At 41.1% G+C, this 18,104-nt stretch overlaps 1 protein-coding gene across 1 annotated transcript; it reads right to left on the bottom strand.

Annotated features, from left to right (window-relative positions):
* Nucleotides 1-8,301: 8,301 nt before the first annotated feature.
* APOL3 (apolipoprotein L3) lies at nucleotides 8,302-17,481 on the bottom strand. Its single transcript, XM_060190060.1, is given in 6 exon segments — nucleotides 8,302-9,093; nucleotides 9,096-9,301; nucleotides 10,496-10,622; nucleotides 14,784-14,900; nucleotides 15,098-15,125; nucleotides 17,376-17,481. Coding segments are annotated over 4 exon segments (1,044 nt in total). The 5' UTR covers nucleotides 14,815-14,900; nucleotides 15,098-15,125; nucleotides 17,376-17,481; the 3' UTR covers nucleotides 8,302-8,413.
* Between the last annotated feature and the right edge of the window lie 623 nt (nucleotides 17,482-18,104).

Genomic DNA, 18,104 nt, shown 5'->3' with positions numbered 1-18,104 from the left:
AGAGCCCACCTGCCCTGGCTGCCCCCTTTACCTCTACCTCCTCCCATACTGTTGTTTTTAAAAATTAATGTGTACATGGTTGTGTTGAGTTTTCTGATCCATCTTACTACTCTATGCCTTTTAATAGGTGAATTCAGACCACTGACATTTATTCATAATATAAAATGAAGATATTTTAGTGCCATTATTCTAAAATTTTAGTGTGTTCTGATAAATGTCATGTTTATGATGTGATTGTTTATAAGAGACCTTTCAAAACTTCTTTCAAGGCAGGCTTTGTGGTAATTGATTCCTTCAACTGTTACTTGTCTGAGAAGGTTTTTATGCTTCCATCTAGTTTGAATGACAGTCTAACAGGATACAGTAGTCTTGGTTGAAAGCCTTTCTCACTGAGTGCTCAATAGATATCTTGCCATTCTCTTCTGGCTTTTAGTGTTTGTGTGGAGAAATCTGCTGCTAATCTTTTGGGTTTTTCTCTGTTGGCGGCTTTTTGGTTTTTTTTTTTTTTTGAAGCCTTCAGGATCCTTTCTTTATCCGTATTCCCTTTTCATTCTAAATATGATGTATCTTGGTGTCTTTAAGTCTGGGTTAATTCTGCTGGGGATCTTCTGGGTTTCTTGAACCTTTATTTCTTTTATGTTGTCTAGACTAGAGAAGTTCTCATCTATTATGTTCTGTAGAATGCTTTCTTCCCCTCCCTCTCTTTCTTTCTCTGGAAAACCAATATTACTTCCTTTGAAGTCATTTCATATGTCTCTGTTTTCAGTATCTCTTAATCTCTTTTTGAGACCTCTTACATCTTCCGTAGTTTTTTCTAATTCATCCTTAATCTTGCTAATTCTGTTTTCTGTCTCACTTATTCAATTCTCTCTTTCCTCCTCTGTTATTTCCTGTAGCTCAGCTATTTTGTTACTCTGTTGTGATACTGTATTAGCTTGTTCAGCTAGTTGTGCTCTTAGCTCAGCTACTTTGGCTTTCAGCTCTTCAACTACATCCAGATAGTTAGTGTTTTCTTTTGGAGTCTCATTTGCTGTTTCCCATTTCTGATGATATTATTTTCAAGCTCCTTACTCCTGTGAATAATAGCTCAATTACTGTTTGGATCCTGTCCTCAGAACCCATTGGGGTTTATCTGGACTTTTGTCCTGGTTTATTTATCCAATGTTTCTTCTTGGTTTAACCATTGTACATGGTGTGTTATGAGGTCCCTCTCTCAGTACCATTTAATCCACTAAGCACACTTGCCTGGGAAGATGGATCAGAAAACACAACCCAACCATATGCTGTCTGCAGGTATCCATCTAACTCAACAAGGTAAACACAGACAGAGTTGGATGGTAGCACAGTGGGTTAAGCACAGTGGAGCAAACCACAAGGACTGGTGTAAGGATCCTGATTCAAGCCTCACCTGCAGGGGAGTCAATTCACAAGTGGTGAAGCAGGTCTGCAGGTATCTTTCTCTCTCCCTCTTTGTCTACCCTTCCTCTCTCCATTTCTCTCGATCCTATCCCAAAACAATGACATCTATAACAACAACAATAACTACAATAAGTGCAACAACAAGGGTAACAAAAGGGAATAAATAAGTAAATAAATATCAAAAAATGTTTTAAATAATAAAAAAAGACAAACAGGCATTCAAAATGAAAGGATGGAAAACTACTATAGAAGCCAATGGATCACAAAAAAGTCAGAAACAGCTATTCTTAATCTGACACAATAGACCTTAAAACAAGTAAAATGTTAAAAGATAGGTGTTGGTATGCTTCTAAATCCTGCTTATAAGACCTTCTGTTTTGATCACCACATTAGGTTCGCTTGTATTACTTACGATGTATTCTATTTATATAGCCACTGTTAATTAAGCACCCCCCCGCCTCCGGGACATTGGTTTAATCCTCATTGGTTCACACTTTTCCCTTCTCCCCAACCCCTATCCTACGTACTTCCTTATTCCTGACTCTTCCACCTCAGGAGAGAGGCAGGACAGAATTGTGTTGTGATTAGAAGAGACTAGATTGTTGAACCGCATCCCCAGTCATCAATAAAGAGATACTGCTTCCCAGCTCAGCCATGAGTCCCTGGTCATCTCTCTCTCCTGCCCGCGAAGCTAGCATGACAGATAGGGATAGCCATTACTTAAGGTTCAGAGGATCAGTGAATCAGGAGGTCTTAATGATTATTAACATCTATGCACCCAATGAGAGGCCATCTAAATACACCAAACACCTACTGAAAGGGCTATAGCAATAAATTAACAGCAACACAATAATAATAGAGAATTTCAACGCCCTTTGGATGTTAGATCAGAAACTATCAAATACTTAGAGGAAAATATTGGAAGAACTCTTTTTCATCTAAATTTTAAAGGCACCCTCACTGAAACAAATCCAATTAAAAAAAAAAGTTGAACAATAAACACAAAGCAGAACTTGGACTGGGTCTGGTGTATTGCACCAAAGTAAAGGACTCTGGGGTAAGGAGGTAGGCAGAAGTTGAAAAAGAAGATCAGAAGGGAAAACTCTAAGTAGAACTTGGACTGAAATTGGTGTATTGCACCAAAATAAAAGACTCAGGGGTAGGGGGTAGGGTTAAAGTCCTGGAACATGATGTAGAGGAGGACCTAGTGAGGGTTTTATAGTTGTGTGTTATGCATGTACAAACTATTGTATTTTTCTGTTGACTATAAACAATTAACCCCTAAATAAAGAAATAAAAAAAAAAACTCATGCAAATAAAACAGAGTCTGCAAAAAAAAAGGGTGTGTGTGTGTGGAAATGGCCTTGGAAGACCTCATATCCCTGTACACCAGGCCTTACACATTTATGCCACTGTAGTAAAGGTCCCCACAGCACCCCTGACTCCCTGCTTCCTGCTTGGCACAGTCTGGGGGGGTCTTATCCTGTGTACCACTCCATTCCTCCCAATGTATCCCACAGGGTTTACAGCTGCTGGAGGACATCAGTCCCCTGGAGGAGGTGGGCCTGTTCTTCTTTGAGTTGTTTGCAGGGAAGCAGGTAGGCTACTTCCACCTGACAGAGCTGCTGAAAGAACATTGCACTTGCATTTGAATTCCATTACAGGCCTGTGAGGAGATGAGTTTTCTCAAGTCTACCCCAGACTGGGCTGATGGAGATAGGAGCCTCCCAGCTCGGGCAGCTCCTCTTCTCAGCCCATGTAGAGTGTCAGAGCCAGAGACTAAAGAGGCCAGAACGCACTGGCCTGTCACCTGGAAACTCAAGACACCTAGATATTTTTTCTTTCTTATCATCATTCCCCATGTAATTTTGTCTCCTTTCAGGTTCACTCAGTTGTCCTCCATCATCTTAGGGCCTGTACATCAGGTCCTTATTTTTTCTGGGACTCTCTGATTGTAGGATTTTATATCAGTCAAAGAGACACAGGGAAACTCAGATTACAGGAAGGAAGACTGTTCTCTAGGAATAAAAAATAGATGTTGGATAGGAAGAAAAGAAAAGTTCTCTGTGAGAGAAATCCATCACCTCCAGGGGTCCCCAAAATTTCCATCTTTGACTGTAGGGGACAGAAACTTGCCTTCAGTTTGTAAAAAACAAGAGGCATCACTGAAAATCCCTGGAAGGACAATTTCAGGCTTAACCCAAGCCTTCAGTATTGAGCTTATCTCCAATTTTGTTGGCTTCTTTGCCTTTCACACTAACTTTAGCCAGAAATTGACTACTGTTCACTTGTAAGGATGTAAATGAAGAACCAAAGAGAATATTGTGTTTCCCATTCTGTCTGGGAGGAGAGGTTATCTTAAGTTATATTCAGCATGTTGTCTCTGCATCCAGCACAGAGTAAAGTTCAATGATAGACCTGAGAGAAGGTATGAGAGATGAATGGAGTAGGGAGGGTCATGCCAGAGACGTGACAATTTTATTTCTGAGTCTCCAACATTTATACAGAAAGCAAGCAGTTCTACACAATACAAGATCACACAAGAAAGTTTTACACAATACAATATATCATGATTTATTGGCAGTTAAAGATCAATCCGTCATTGTAAGTTAGAGATCAATCAGTTATTGTTAAGATCAAGTAAGTTAAAGATCAATCAGTTATTGTAAGTTACTGGAATTTGCTGTCCTCCTCTAATGATTTGCTTGTAAAACTTGTTTTTCTACAGTTGCTATGTTCCCATTACTATTGTCCTATATGTAGCTAGTTCCAGGAATATGATCAACTGAGCATAACAGTAAAACGGGAGTGGTTACATGCCACCAAGTCCACATCAGCTAGCTGAGGCACAAACAAGAGCAGGGAAGTATGCAGAGCGCAGCCAGAAGTCATGGGGTACCCATGTTACCCCTCCTGGCTATCCCTCTTCTGGAGGGGCCTACGAGAGGTTTACCTTGAACACTGCTCCCAACAATTTTCTGGACAACAGCTAAAATTCTGGTTGGAAATTCAGAATATTAGAAAAATAAATAAATCTGGAGATTCAGTGGCAAAGATATTATAGAAGAGATAAATATATGAACCTCTCAGAATGAAGTCAAAACTTTATTTAGAAAACACATGTAAGCATTCACTAGAAGTTTTCACTGTTAAAGATCTAATAATAAAGGAAGACTTGTAGCTGCAAGCCTCCTCTTCCTTAAACAGCCTAGTCTATTTGTATTGTATAACAAAGTGGGGGCTAGAGATGCTATGCTTCACCACACTACACGGACTTCCTCCTCATCAAGGTAAAATTCTAATAAATCTCAGTCTGTAGAAATGTCCTAAAATGTCCTGAAGGTGACTCAGCTCCATGGCAGCTGGGAAAATGGATGTTGAGGGACTGAGTACTGCCTCATAGAGTATGTTATACTCAGAATCCCACCTAGTATTTTGTACATTTTCATCCATAGCTATAATTGATGGACCTGGGAATTATGAAGCTAAGGTGAAAGTGCTACATGTCATGATCATATAACAAGCAATTTTCAACATTTTTGGTTTAAGTACTCATGGTTCTTGGGCTTTGAGGCAGACAGAGCTTCAAGTTCAAACCCCATTCTCACCAGAAGCCAATGGTTCACCCCTCTGGGAAAAATTACTCATGACTCTTAAGACCTTCTGGTCTGTAATTGTTATTACTTAAGAATACATTGCCCAGGTAAAAACAGGCTTCCTTAAATTATTATTTAAATTAAATTATTATTTAAATTAATTTATTATTTATCAGTAGTTTTTATGTATATATAACAATAAGAGCAATAGCTTTATGTGATTGATCTTGGCTAGACTAGTTCATATTTTGCAATTCATAGGGTAGGAGGAATATGAGTAAAACTGGAGGGGGTGTCGTAGGTTCTTTTTTTGCACTACCACAAGTGAAAAGGCTAATGAAATAGTTATAACTTTAGGTTGTAGTGCCACAAAGAGGTTCAGACTCTACAACAGCAATTTACTCATGAGTATGACAAGTATTGAATGGAGTCCTAGTTTAAAGTATGGGCATGTCAAGGCAATAGTTAATGGTGGTTGTCACCTTTATTACATTTCTTTTTTTTTTTTTAAAGCTTTTTACTTTATTTTTTATATTTATTTATTATTTATATCCCCTTTTGTTGCTTCTTATTGTTGTAGTTATTATTGCTGCTGTTGTTATTGTTGTCATTGTTGTTGGATAGGACAGAGAGAAATGGAAAGAGGAGGGGAAGTCAGCGAGGGGGAGAGAAAGACAGACACATCACTTGTGAAGCAACTCCTCTGCAGGTGGGGAGCTGGGGGCTCCAACCTGGCTACTTACGCCGGTCCTTGTGCTTCGCACCATGCGCACTTAACCCACTGTGCACCACCCAACTCCTGCCTTTATTTCATTTCTATTGCGTGCGCACGCACACACACAGACACACACACACACTACTGAGAGGAGTCCAATGGAACAAGAATGACAGTGACATCATGAAGATTACATGACATAATACGAAGATATAATAGATGGAGACTACTTTTGTCTGCATAAATTTTGAGTGCCCTCATGGTTGAACACTGCATTAATAATGGACTAAGTAGAATTAGTTTTGCTTGAGGAGGTGTGTGTGTGTGTGTGTGTTTACCAAAGAGTTGATTATCTATAGGAAGCATAAAACCACGTGAATTATGGCTTAAAACTCCCACTTGTTGTGTCTCTATTACTTACTTTCCTTCCTCACTCCTTACCCTAGCTGATCCAAGGATGTAATCAACTGTTTATAACTATTCTACTTCAGAGGAATTTGAAAATTTAATAAGATATTCCCCATGTGTGGATCCAATTCACCTAATGACAGTATCCTAAAAATAGGCCATAAGTTCCTGAAGCAGGAGGCAACCTTGTTCCTGTCCCTCCTGAATGGTGCATATATATTTTTTCCAACCTCTGAACTGTCCTAGTTCCCTTGAATTTCATCACATTTTTGGTTCTGTCAACCAGACTTAGTTTCTGTTGCTAATATCACAGAAATCTCAATTGATATGGAAATTAAAGAGGAATTCCATTAAGCAAAAATGGAATCCAACTAGAAAGATTCAGGGAGAAATAGGTTAGTGGATAACTGGATGATTCAATAATTCAGAACCAGAAACAATCAGTTTCTAAGTGAAATTTATCAGAGTAAGAATTACCTAAAAGCTGATGAAAAAATGAGCAAGAATTGAAATAAAATACATTATTTGGATGAGCAGGCAAGTGAATGTGACTATTGACTTACTCAAGATGAAAAAATTGGTTAAAGGTCTTGGGAAACATTCAGAGGGATAGAGAGACTGAAAAGTCTCAGGTAAAGAGGTACATACAAGAGAATTTATAAGACATGCTTTATGACTGAAAATTTCTAGAATAATTCTACATGACCCATAACACTTTCTTCCTTCCCTAAGCTCCAGTTCTGGTACGGTGTGTAGCATTTCCAAGACATACTCTAGGAAATATAGAGTAATGCCCATTGGAGAAAAACTTTGGAGTTGACCAGATGCTTATCTTTGGCTTCTCTGTAGAGGAAGAATCTGAGGGCATTCTATGAAATCTTCTCTGAAGGTCCTGGCTGAATAGTTACCTGCCAAGAACACATCCTTGCTTTTACATTCTTTCCTTCCCTGCTATATTTTCCCCAATCATCTTGAGTACCACTTCTCAAATACACCTTTTGACAGTGAGCATTGCCTCTACTTCTGCCTTCAGGGAACCTCAGGCTACCATTGGCCATTTCAGGTTACATAGAGACTTTGGGATTTTGTGCTAAGTGTAATAGGAAGCATAAAAATACACCCTTTCCATTTTAATCAGCCTCACGTCAATCCAAGTAAGCCCACCAGTCAGCACAGGGAAGAATCAGAGTAGTACATGCTTAATACATTGGTCTGCATAATACAATAAGGGGAAGAACCAGGCAGAGCTGAAATATTAATCTTGTTTAGGGGGTCTGGCGACCTTCTGCATCCCACAATGACCTTGGGTCCATTCTCACAGAGGGTTAAAGAATAGGAAAGCTATCAGGGGAGGGTATAGGATATGGAGTTCTGGTGATTGGAATTGTGTGGAGTTGTACCTCTCTTATCCTATGGTTTTGCCAATGTTTCCTTTTTATGAATAAAAAAATACCAGTCTATAGAACACAAACTGGGGAGAGGTAGGCAGATCTGAAGTGTTGTGTGGCACCCCTGCCTCCAAATGAGGAGGAAGCTGAGGGGCATATAAGATGAGTTTTGATGACAAAGTGGTTGGTTTTGACATGGGAAGTCCCTTGACCTCTGCTGACATCTTGCTTCATTTTTCTCTCTCTTTTGGATCAGCATTTGGGACTTCATTGTGATTCAGCAGTCTCTCAATGCTCCCTAACCACAAAGAGCACTAGAAATTTATCAAATACTACATCCAAACTATTGCCATCAAAACCATCAGCATCACTACCACTACCTTCATAAAGTCACTGCCGAAATAAGACAGTCTGCTGTGATACAAAGGTGTAGCTGATTATAGAAAGGTAGAGCAAGAGACACAGCAGGGACAGCATTCTTTCTGCTGGGATGTTAAACAATGGTGAGGACCAGTAAAGGACCTACTGATTCTCCAGTATTCCAACTATTTTTATCATTTATGTTTCAGACATTTTTATTATTTAATATTCTTGTCTGTTCATTTTGTCTCTTTACACATATCCTGATATTTTGGTCCAAAAATATTTTTTCTCCATATCCCTTCATTACCAAGATCCTGACCTATTCTGGACTCAACATTCTCTTTGATACATCTGTCATCTGTAGTGCATCTTGTCGCATTGTTCTTAATAACTGAAATGCCAAACAACTTAATTTATGATTCCTTAATCTTTATTTCAGCTTCTTCTGTCTCTCTTACAAGGTAACTCCTCTAGTTTTATAACAACACAGACCTCCTCTCTGGCCTACACCAGGGGTCATGAACTCAGTCCTGTTGTAGACTCTCATGGATTTCTTTGAGCTGCTCCAGCTTCATCTCCAGCTCACGGGCCTGCTGCCTCAGCTGTTCAGCTGACTCTGTCTTTGCCCCTTCATGCAGGTGCTTTGAATCTTGCACAAGGCTGGCCACATCCATCAGAATGAAGAGGCCTGTGGTGGCTGCACCTGCCAGCCGGGCTCCCTTGGTCATTGCCAGAGCAGTGCCTCCAAAAGCCTTCTGTACCTGCCTGCCACCTCGGGCTGAGATTCTTCCAGTGGTCATAACTCGTTTGGCACGGGCAACTAAGCGAGGGTAATTTTTAGCCAACTTGATGGCATGAATGTTCTTCTCAATGCCATTCACACCACTTATGACCTTATTGCTTAAAGTCATCATTTTAGGAACACTATCACACAGAACTTCTGCGATCACCTTCCCTCGGTCGATGTCATTTGCTGCCAGGCGCTTGGCTTCAGCTTCTATTGATGATCTGCTTGAGTGTTCTACAATGCTGGTGGATATGCTGGTCAAGGCAGAAGCAGTCCCAAGTCCCATTCCAGTTGCTGTGAGTGCTAGACTGAGCCCTGCTGTCACAGGTGCCAAAGTCAGACCAGCAATTGTCAGGATACCAGATACAATGCCAGTAGAGCTGGCCACCACATTAGAGATGGTGCAGTTCCTGTGTATTGGTCAGCTTTGTCTGCAAGAGCATGGAGCTGTGTTATGCACTCCTCCAGTTCTTTTTTCATCTAAGGAAATTCCTTCAAAAACCTCTTTGTATGTTCCTGTTCTGTTTGAAGTATGTCTTTTTCTTCCATCTTTCCTGTGTCTTCTAGATCTCCTGTGTCTGCTGCTAGACTGCTCAGGACTTCACGCAGTGCAGCAACCTCATCCCTGTAATGATCCAGTTTAGGTGATTAGCACAAGATGTTTGCTTTTCTGTAAAATGAGCTCAATGAATCTACCCTGCCTTAATTAAAAGATATAATATCATATAATTTCATTGAGGACAATGAAAGTGTCATTCTTAATTTTTTAACTTTACCATAAGGGGTATAACTAAGACTTTGTGCCTACATGACTCTGTCATTCCCTGTGGCCACTTTTTTTTTTTTGACAGATAGTGAGAGACAGAGAAGAAGATACAGAAAGATTAGTGAGACAACTGCAGCCCTACTCCACTGATGGTAAATCTTCCTTCCTGTAGGGGTTCTCCATGTGGTATTGGAAGCTTCTAACCTGGGTCCCCATGCATAGTAACGTGTGTACTCTACTGGGAATGTTACCTCCTAGCACCTACATTGGATTTCTGTTCTCATTGAACAGTTGTTAAATTTGAAACCACATGTCAAAAGACCTAGACTTGGACAGGGAGAGAGTCAGGATCCATACTGGCTCCATTCAATTCTACTTCAGTCTCTCTATCATTTGAACTAGACAGATACTGCAGTATTTGCATGATTCTGTAAGAAGGAGAAGAAAAAAAAAAGACAGTCCCCAGGACCTTGCACTAATTATTTCAGTTTTTTTCTTGTACTAAAATAATTATTTGCCTCTCAACTTGGAAATAAAACTTTTTGCCTGTATCTTTTCCTAGGAAGTATTTAAAAATTAGTGTTGAGTGGTCCAGGAGGTGGCACAGTGGATATAGTGTTGGTCTCTCAAGTATGATGTCCTGAGCTTAACCACTGGCAGTGCATAAACCAGAATGATGCCTGGTTCTCTTTTACTCTCTCCCCATGTCTCTCTCATTAGTACATAAATAAAAATTTAAAAAATATTAATACTACTTGAGCATCTACTAAATGTTAATTTTTTCAAAGCTCTTTTACATGTATTCTCTTGTATTTCTCACAACATAGAACAGATAAAGGAATTGAGGCAAGAGTGGGCAAATCCCTGGCTTAGGTCACAGAAGCTGACACTCATTCTCACACAGGAGCCATTCTCTCAGTAAATGATGTGGAGAGTAGACTTTCCTGGGCTGTTCAGAAGGGTCTTTCTCAACCCAGTTATAAGGAGTTGCCTGGAAATGAGCCTGTAGGTACAGAATTATCTGAGTGACACCCCTGGGCCCCTAAAGGATACCTGGATAAGTTAGTCTCAGCCACAAAATTCTCCCAGGCTATATCATCAGTCAGTAAGAGTTGCAAGTCCTCATTATTGAAGACATTCAGGATGAAGTCAATTGCAGCTTCTACAGGGCTGTTTTTCTCTAGATGGAAAGAACAAAGAATAAAGGACAAGGTTAGAAGATATTGAGGTGGAACATGTGTAGAATTGAGGCTTTTTCTGTTGTCATTGTGGCTTCACTGCTCTGGACCAGCTTTTTCAAATAGAGAAAGCTAGAGAGACAGAAGGAAAGACAGAAGGAGACACCACCACATGCAAGCTTCTCCTAGAACAATGAGAACTGGGCTTGAATTTGGGCCATGCACATGACAAAACAAGTATCCACCAGGTGAGCTATACTGCTAACTTGGAATTGAGTTAAAGGTGGTTAAACATTACTTTTTCTGGTGGATTCTCCTGCTATTAAAGACTGACAGGTGCCATCCACAGATCCATGTGTTTTAGTCCTGGCTTCCTATTTGACGAGGTTTGGAGATGAGAACTTGAAAGAAGTGGGATTAAATGTAGACATAACTGTGAGACCGTAGCCTAATAAGACTGAATTCTCGGGGGTCAGGCGGTAGTACAGCAGGTTAAGTGCACATGGCACAAAGTGCAAGCACTGGTGCAAGGATCCTGGTTTGAGCCCCTGGCCCCCCCACCTGAGGGGGGATAGCTTTACAAGTGGTAAAGCAGATCTGCAGGTGTCTATCTTCTATCTTTCTCTCCTCCTCTGTCTCCCCTCCTCTATCGACTTCTCTCTGTCCTATCCAACAACAATAATATCAATGGCAACAATGGCAATAATGGCAAAAACAAGGACAACGAAATGGGGAGAAAGAAAAGACTGAAATTCTAAGAAGAAGGAGACCTCAGATCTTCCTTTCTCTTTTATCTCTCTTTCTTTCTTTTTTTTAAATTAAAAAAATTTTATATTTATTTATTTTCCCTTTTGTTACCCTTGTTGTTGTAGTTATTATTGTTGTTATTGATGTTGTTGTTAGGACAGAGAGAAATGGAGAGAGGAGGGGAAGGCAGAGAGCAGGAGAGAAAGACACCTGCAGATCTGCTTTACCACCTATGAAGCTACTTACCTGCAGGTGGGGAGCCGGGGGCTCGATCCGGGATCCTTGAGCCAGTCCCTGCACTTTGTGCCACCTGTGCTTAACTCGCTGTGCTACCGCTCGACTCCTCTCTCTCTTTCTATCTCTCTCTTAACCACAGTACTGCTCAGCTCTGGCTTATATTTTAGGGGATTGAACTTGGGACTTCAGAGCCTCAGGCATGATTTTTTTTTTTTTTTGCATAAGCATTATGTTATCTCCCCAGCCCAGTAAGACCATTATAGGATAAAGTGATAGGGCAAGAAGTCATCTGCAAATTAGAAAGAAATAACTTGGGTCTACCTGCATATCAGATGTCAGGCTCAGGGAAAAACTAGTATAGTCATGGACTTTTTGGAATATACCTAAAATAGACCTACTAGCTATCTCCAAAATGGAGACCCCCAAATCTTCATCTGCAATACTCCAGCCTTTAAGTTCATGATTAGTCAACAATTTGGCTTTATATGTTAATTCTTTTCAGCCACCAGGTTTTTGGTGCAAAACACCAAAAGCGGTATACCCAGTCCATGTTTCACTTTATGTCATCCCTTACTGTCTTTTATTTGTAAGTTCTTCCTATAAATAAGATAATTCTATATTGGTCTTTCTTTTTCTGGCTCATCTCACTCAACATGATGCTTTTAAGTTTCGACTGTGATACTGCAAATCAATAAGATGATCACAAGCAATTGTACTTCTAAAACGCCTGTGGTCATTTCAAACAAGGCTACTTCCAAAACAAATAAAAGTTACAGTTGAATAAAGAAAGTAAGACTCAGACAGGATAAGAGATTGTGCATAGTCTGTGGGCAGAAAACTCAGGAATTAAATCCAAAGCCAACAGTGAGAAAACATTTTGGCATCATTCTGAATTTCTTTATGCTTAAAAACTTAATGTGATGTCTGCATCCCTCTTTATAGCATAGATTTGGGGAGATTTTTTTTTTTCCTCCAAGGTTGTTCTCGGGGATTGGTGCCAGCACTATGAAACTACTGTTCCTGGTGGCCATTTTTCTTTCATTTTATTGGACAGGATAGAGAGAAATTGAGAGGGACGGGGGAGATAGAGAGGGAGAGAGAAGGATAAACACTTGCAGATCTGCTTCACTGCTTGTGAAGCTTCCCCCGCTGCCCCCAGCACCACAGGTGGGCATCAGAGGCTCAAACCCGGATCCCTGCGCGGGTCCCTGCACTTAGTAATAGATGCGCTTGGGTTTATTTATCCTTAGTGTGACTCTGTATCTCCTCTTCCGTCCAGGTTGGTCTCCGGAACATGACCTTATTGGCACCTGTGAACCTGATGTGGCCCATTTATTAAAGAACAAATCATTTTGTTTCTAGGGAAGCACTTCTACAATGGACTTCAGCAGTCTTGGTCCTCTGACAAGGGCCCAGTGACCAGCCAGAGAATTTTAAGTTTCTAGTCAGTCCATCCCTCCCTGGCTGTTCCATGTGACTGAGTAAAGCACAGTTAGCTCTTCTGGGCAGCTCCTGGAAAGGTTTAGTTTGATCATCAGGGTTATCAGTGAGAGAGAAGAAAGTACTCTGAGAAAACTGGACTTAAGACATTGTGGTTTTGTCAACAATAATTATACACCTTTCCCATATTTAGGAGCTACTCTCTTCCCTGATCCAGCTTTCTAGCCCCTTTTGCAGCCAAGACATTATCTCCCCAGACAATAACTTGGGTCCACCTGCATATCAGATGTCAGGTTCAGGGAAGGAAAAAAAAAAAACTAGTATAGTCATGGGCCCTTTGGAATATAATTAAAATAGGCCTACTAGCTATCTACAAAATGGAGACCCCCCAAATTGTCATCTGCACTATTCCAGCCTTTAGGTTCATAATTAGTAAACAATTTGTTTGGCTTTATATGTTAACTTCTTTCAGCCACCAGGTTCCAGCTGCTAGCATGATGACAACCAGACTTCCCTGGGCAGACAACCCCACCAATGTGTCCTGGAGCCCTGCTTCCCCAGAACCCCACTCCACTAGGGAAAGAGAGAGATAGGCTGGGAATATGGACTGACCTGTCAATGCCCATGTTCAGCAGGGAAGCAATTACAGAAGCCAGACCTTCTACCTTTTGTACCCTCTAGTGACCCTGGGCCCATATTCCCAGAGGGACAAAGAATAAGAAAGCTATCAGGAGAGAGGATGAGATATAGAGTTCTGGTAGTGGGAATTGTACCCCTCTTATGTTTTTTGTCAGTGTTTCCTTTTTATAAATATAAATAAAAAATTGCAGTGTTTATTTATGAAGGTGATATTATTTTTTTCTTCTCCACCCCTGTGACTGAAGGTAGAAAGGCAGGGTTTAGGTAGAGAGAACTCAGGGCTCTACTTCTGTGCTTACTGATTAGCGTGGGGAAGACAGCAGATTAAGAGCAGGGTCTCTCCAGGTTATTTGAGATGAATACAATTCCCTGTCTGAAGCTATCTGGTAAGTTGATGTCCATAATGGGGATCTCAGGGCAGATTCTCCAACATAGCCTCTGGAGAGAAGAGTATGTGAGGTAGGTGGGCGCTTGCCACCTGGAGCTAAAAGGTTGAGATGCAAGAGGCTGGGTCAATATTTAGGTGACATGCTTGGTATGTTACAGGCATTGAACCAGGTCTCTTGTACACACTATATTTGACCCACAACAATGCAGAGTGCTACTATTCCCATTTTACAAGTGTTTTGTGATGAACTTCAGATCACACAGGTGAGAGGTGACAATGAGCAGACAAGAGTCCAGCTCCGAGGCCCATTCATCCTTGCAGTGAGGTCATAAAGGCCTCTTGGTGCTGCCCCAGGGCAGGGTGTTTATGGACTGGGCTGAGAGGGCAGGAGAAGCTTACAGGGTCACTGGTCTTCTTTTCCTTGTCCCACCATGCCACCTTACCCTCTGAGCTCCCTATTCCTCTCCCTCTCTGCCATTTCTCATTTCCCAATGGGGCATCCTGACCCCACTATTGAGTCTCCTGATGGGCAGCAGGGGAGGGAGAAAGCAAGCACTCCCCAGTGAGAGACTCCCCTGTCTCCTCTTAGAAAATCTGGTTACTCATAAAATCCTTCTCCATCCTTGCTAGTCTGGGGTTAAATCAGCCTGGAGGCAGTGGCAACAGGTCTAGGTCTCCAGAAAGAGAATCCAGAGAAGAGGAAGCTGACTACCTGGGTGGCCTTCATCGCCTTCTGAGCTCATGTTGTTGGTGGCAGCAGTGGGATCACAGGGCTTTCTGTTACAGCTCACCAAGATGTATCCAAGCTGGGAAGAGGCGTTGCTTCACCCTGGGTAGGGGGAAACAGATTATAGGCTAGAATGAAAGGCAGCTGTGATACAGGAACGGTGAGGAACAGGTGTTCAGAGTCCCTCCAAAATGGCCACAGGTTCTTGAATATACTTGACCGATATACTTCTCTGACTCATGGACTCTGCCATGTGCTATTTATAGAAAGTTACTCATCTTAGTAAGTATTCGGCTTACTTCCAAGTCTAGTCAGTGTTCTGTGGTCCTGTGAGGGCACAAGAAGAAAATAACTAGATATAGGTACAGCAATCTGAGAATTTATAGAACAATACAACCAAGCAGCTAGAAACTATGGAAACTAATGTCTAGAAATCATTAGACTTGGCAAAATTATATTGACTACCTAATAATTCTCTTTCTCTCTCTTTTACCTAATAGTTCTTTTATTTTTTTAAATATTGTATTTATTTATTCATAAAAATAGAAGGAGAGAGAGAAAGAACCAGACATCACTCTGGTACATGTGATGCTGGGGATTGAACTCAGGATTTCATGCTTGAGAATCCAATGCTTCATCCACTGTGCCACCTCCAAGATCACCCTAATAATTCTTAACATTATCCAGTGTTTATTATGTTTAGGGCTCCTTCCAAGCTCCTTCATTAGGTGCTTGTGCACACTGCATAAATTGTGTACTATGTACTTTTCATTATAAAAATAGAGAAAACTGGGTGGGGGAAAGAGCATAATGGTTACACAAACAGCCTTTAATTACAGGTTCCAGGTTCAATCACCAGTACCACCCTAAGTCAGAACTGAGCAGGGCTCTGGTAAAAAAGAGTGGGAGAGAGAAAGAGAGAGAGAGAGAGAAAGAGAGAGAGAGAGAGAGAAAGAGAGAGAGAGAAAGAGAGAGAGGTCATCATGTTTAGTTTCCCCTGAATTTGACAAGAGTTCCAGAACTAGAACAGGAAGCTAGTCTATATAATCCAAATTGCATGCTTGTGATTATTATGTGAATATTAATATACATGTGCTCATTTAAAAATATGTCTTCATTACTCTGGTGAGACCTTCCCTAGCTCATAGGACTCCTTAATTCCATTTATGGTGGTACACTTCCTAACAAAGCCTCAGAACCTAGATACAGACCAGAGCCCGTGAGATAGGGCTTATGTACACAGGTATCCTTAAGTTGGGGGCAAATATATACCTTAAAGCAGTAGTGCACAATAGTTTGTAGTGTGTCGGTAAATGTAGCAAGTAAGTAGAAAGACCTAAAAAAAAAAAACAACAAAAAACCGTAAAGTACCTAATCAAATAGTTTCTACTTAGACCTAGACACCCTCCTCACCTACTTCCTATTCCACTTCCCTCAATCGCTCTAAAGCTAACCTTGTCAGACAAAGTAAGGATTACAAAAGCTAGATAAAGTCAAGAGACTGTCACACTTTAAAGATGATTCTTTAGTCAGTACCAGGCCACCACATCAACTGGGGCCCTAGTAAGGGATTCCTGGGATTCCCACATAGACACAATGGGACTAGACCTCTAACAGATCTCTCTTGCCACTGTCACTTGTCATCTCCATCCAGAACAGCATCATGGATCCTCCTGTAGGTCTCAGTAAATACCAGTCCTCTTTGAAGCCTAAAGGGAGCTGGGTTTTACTCTCTAAAGCTATTTGACAACCTTCACTGAGCCTTCTCCATTCACATGGAGTGTTCCAGAGCTTTACTAAGAAGCAGATCATACATCACAAGTGCATCTTTGTCCCCAGGAAGTCTGACAGTGACTAGTTCAAGGAAATGATCTACCAGATCTCTGGAAACTCTCACATACATTCCAATTCCCACTTACCTCCTCTCCTCACAGTCGAATTCCAGAGACAGCAATTTCAGAGTGCTTCATAGCTAATTCTACTGGGGAAGTTCCCCAAGGAGAGTAAGTTTCTTTCACTATGGAAAGTACCTTGCTGTCAATATTGGCTTTCTCTGCTTTCCAGCTACCTCCAGATCTGGTTTTGATCAGTAATGTTGCCATCTACCTGTGTGGGTGCCATCTTTTCATTTGGTTTCTTCTCTCTTTCTCCTTGGATGGAAAGTGAATTTTACATTACAGGTGGAACACTCATGAGTTTGCAAAGAAGAAAGAACAAAGGCAGGCACCAGGTATCCACGGGCCAAAGCAGAGTGCAGAGGGTAACAACCAGGTCCCTTTCTCTTCCCAAGCCACTGTTGTGTTACTCTTGGGTTCATTTCCTATAGGATCTTTGCTCTCAGAGTTATCTCTACAACCTGCCAGTTTCCATGGACTTTGGTAATTTTCTGCCCAGTATTTACCATGCAATTACATCTACTCCAATGACATTAGCCTCTCCCCTAACCTAGCTGGTGTCTGTTTGCTAATTGTCTATGCAAAAATGGGCAACTGTAAGACACAGTTCTGGTCAATGAGACACAAAGGGATATCAGTGGGAAGGATATAAGAGCAGGTGGCAGAAGAATGTCTGACTGACCTTCAAATGCTGCACAGCCCTGGCCGCTGACTAGACAAGAGTATCCAGTTAGAATTAGAAGCACAAGTATGTTCAGCTGGAACAGCACAGAAGAAGATCTGAATCCTGAGTGATATCAAATATTAACAAATGACTAACAGTCCTATGTTGATATCTTATCATCCTTGTTCTCTGAATTCTTAGTCTGACCCTGATCCCTATTTGAACCTCACCCAGGTGTTAATATCAATTTTTTAAAGAATATGTATTAAGAGGCCAGATGGTGGTGCACCTGGTTAAGCACTCATATTACAGTGTGCAAGGACCTTCAGGAAGAAAGCTTCATGAGTGGTGAATCAGGGCTGCAAGTGTCTCTCTTCCTCTCTATCTCCTCCTCTCCCCTCAATTTCTCTCTGTCTCTATCAAATAATAAGTAAGTAAAATATTAAAAAAGATTATGTGTTAAAGTTATGTGTTTACTAATGAGAAGGGGAGAGCCGGAACATCACTGGCACACACAATTCTGGGGATCTAACTCATGGCCACAAAGCTGAAACACAGCCCTTTACTCACTGCACCACCTCCTGGGCTTAAATAGCACACAGGGTGTTTCTTCTTGTCTAACCTGCTGATTAGACAAGTCCCTGAAAGATGTCAGTGAGGAAGAAAGGAAAGATCCCGGAGGAAGTATGTCTTTGCCTTGCTGCATAGCCTAACAGAAAGCCCTCCCATCCACATCTGCTTTAAATT

This window comes from Erinaceus europaeus, chromosome 4 (genome assembly GCF_950295315.1).
Source record: "Erinaceus europaeus chromosome 4, mEriEur2.1, whole genome shotgun sequence".
Lineage (NCBI taxonomy): Eukaryota > Metazoa > Chordata > Mammalia > Eulipotyphla > Erinaceidae > Erinaceus > Erinaceus europaeus.
Note: the sequence above shows the minus strand (reverse complement) of the source record. Positions and strands in the feature narration are given on the sequence as shown.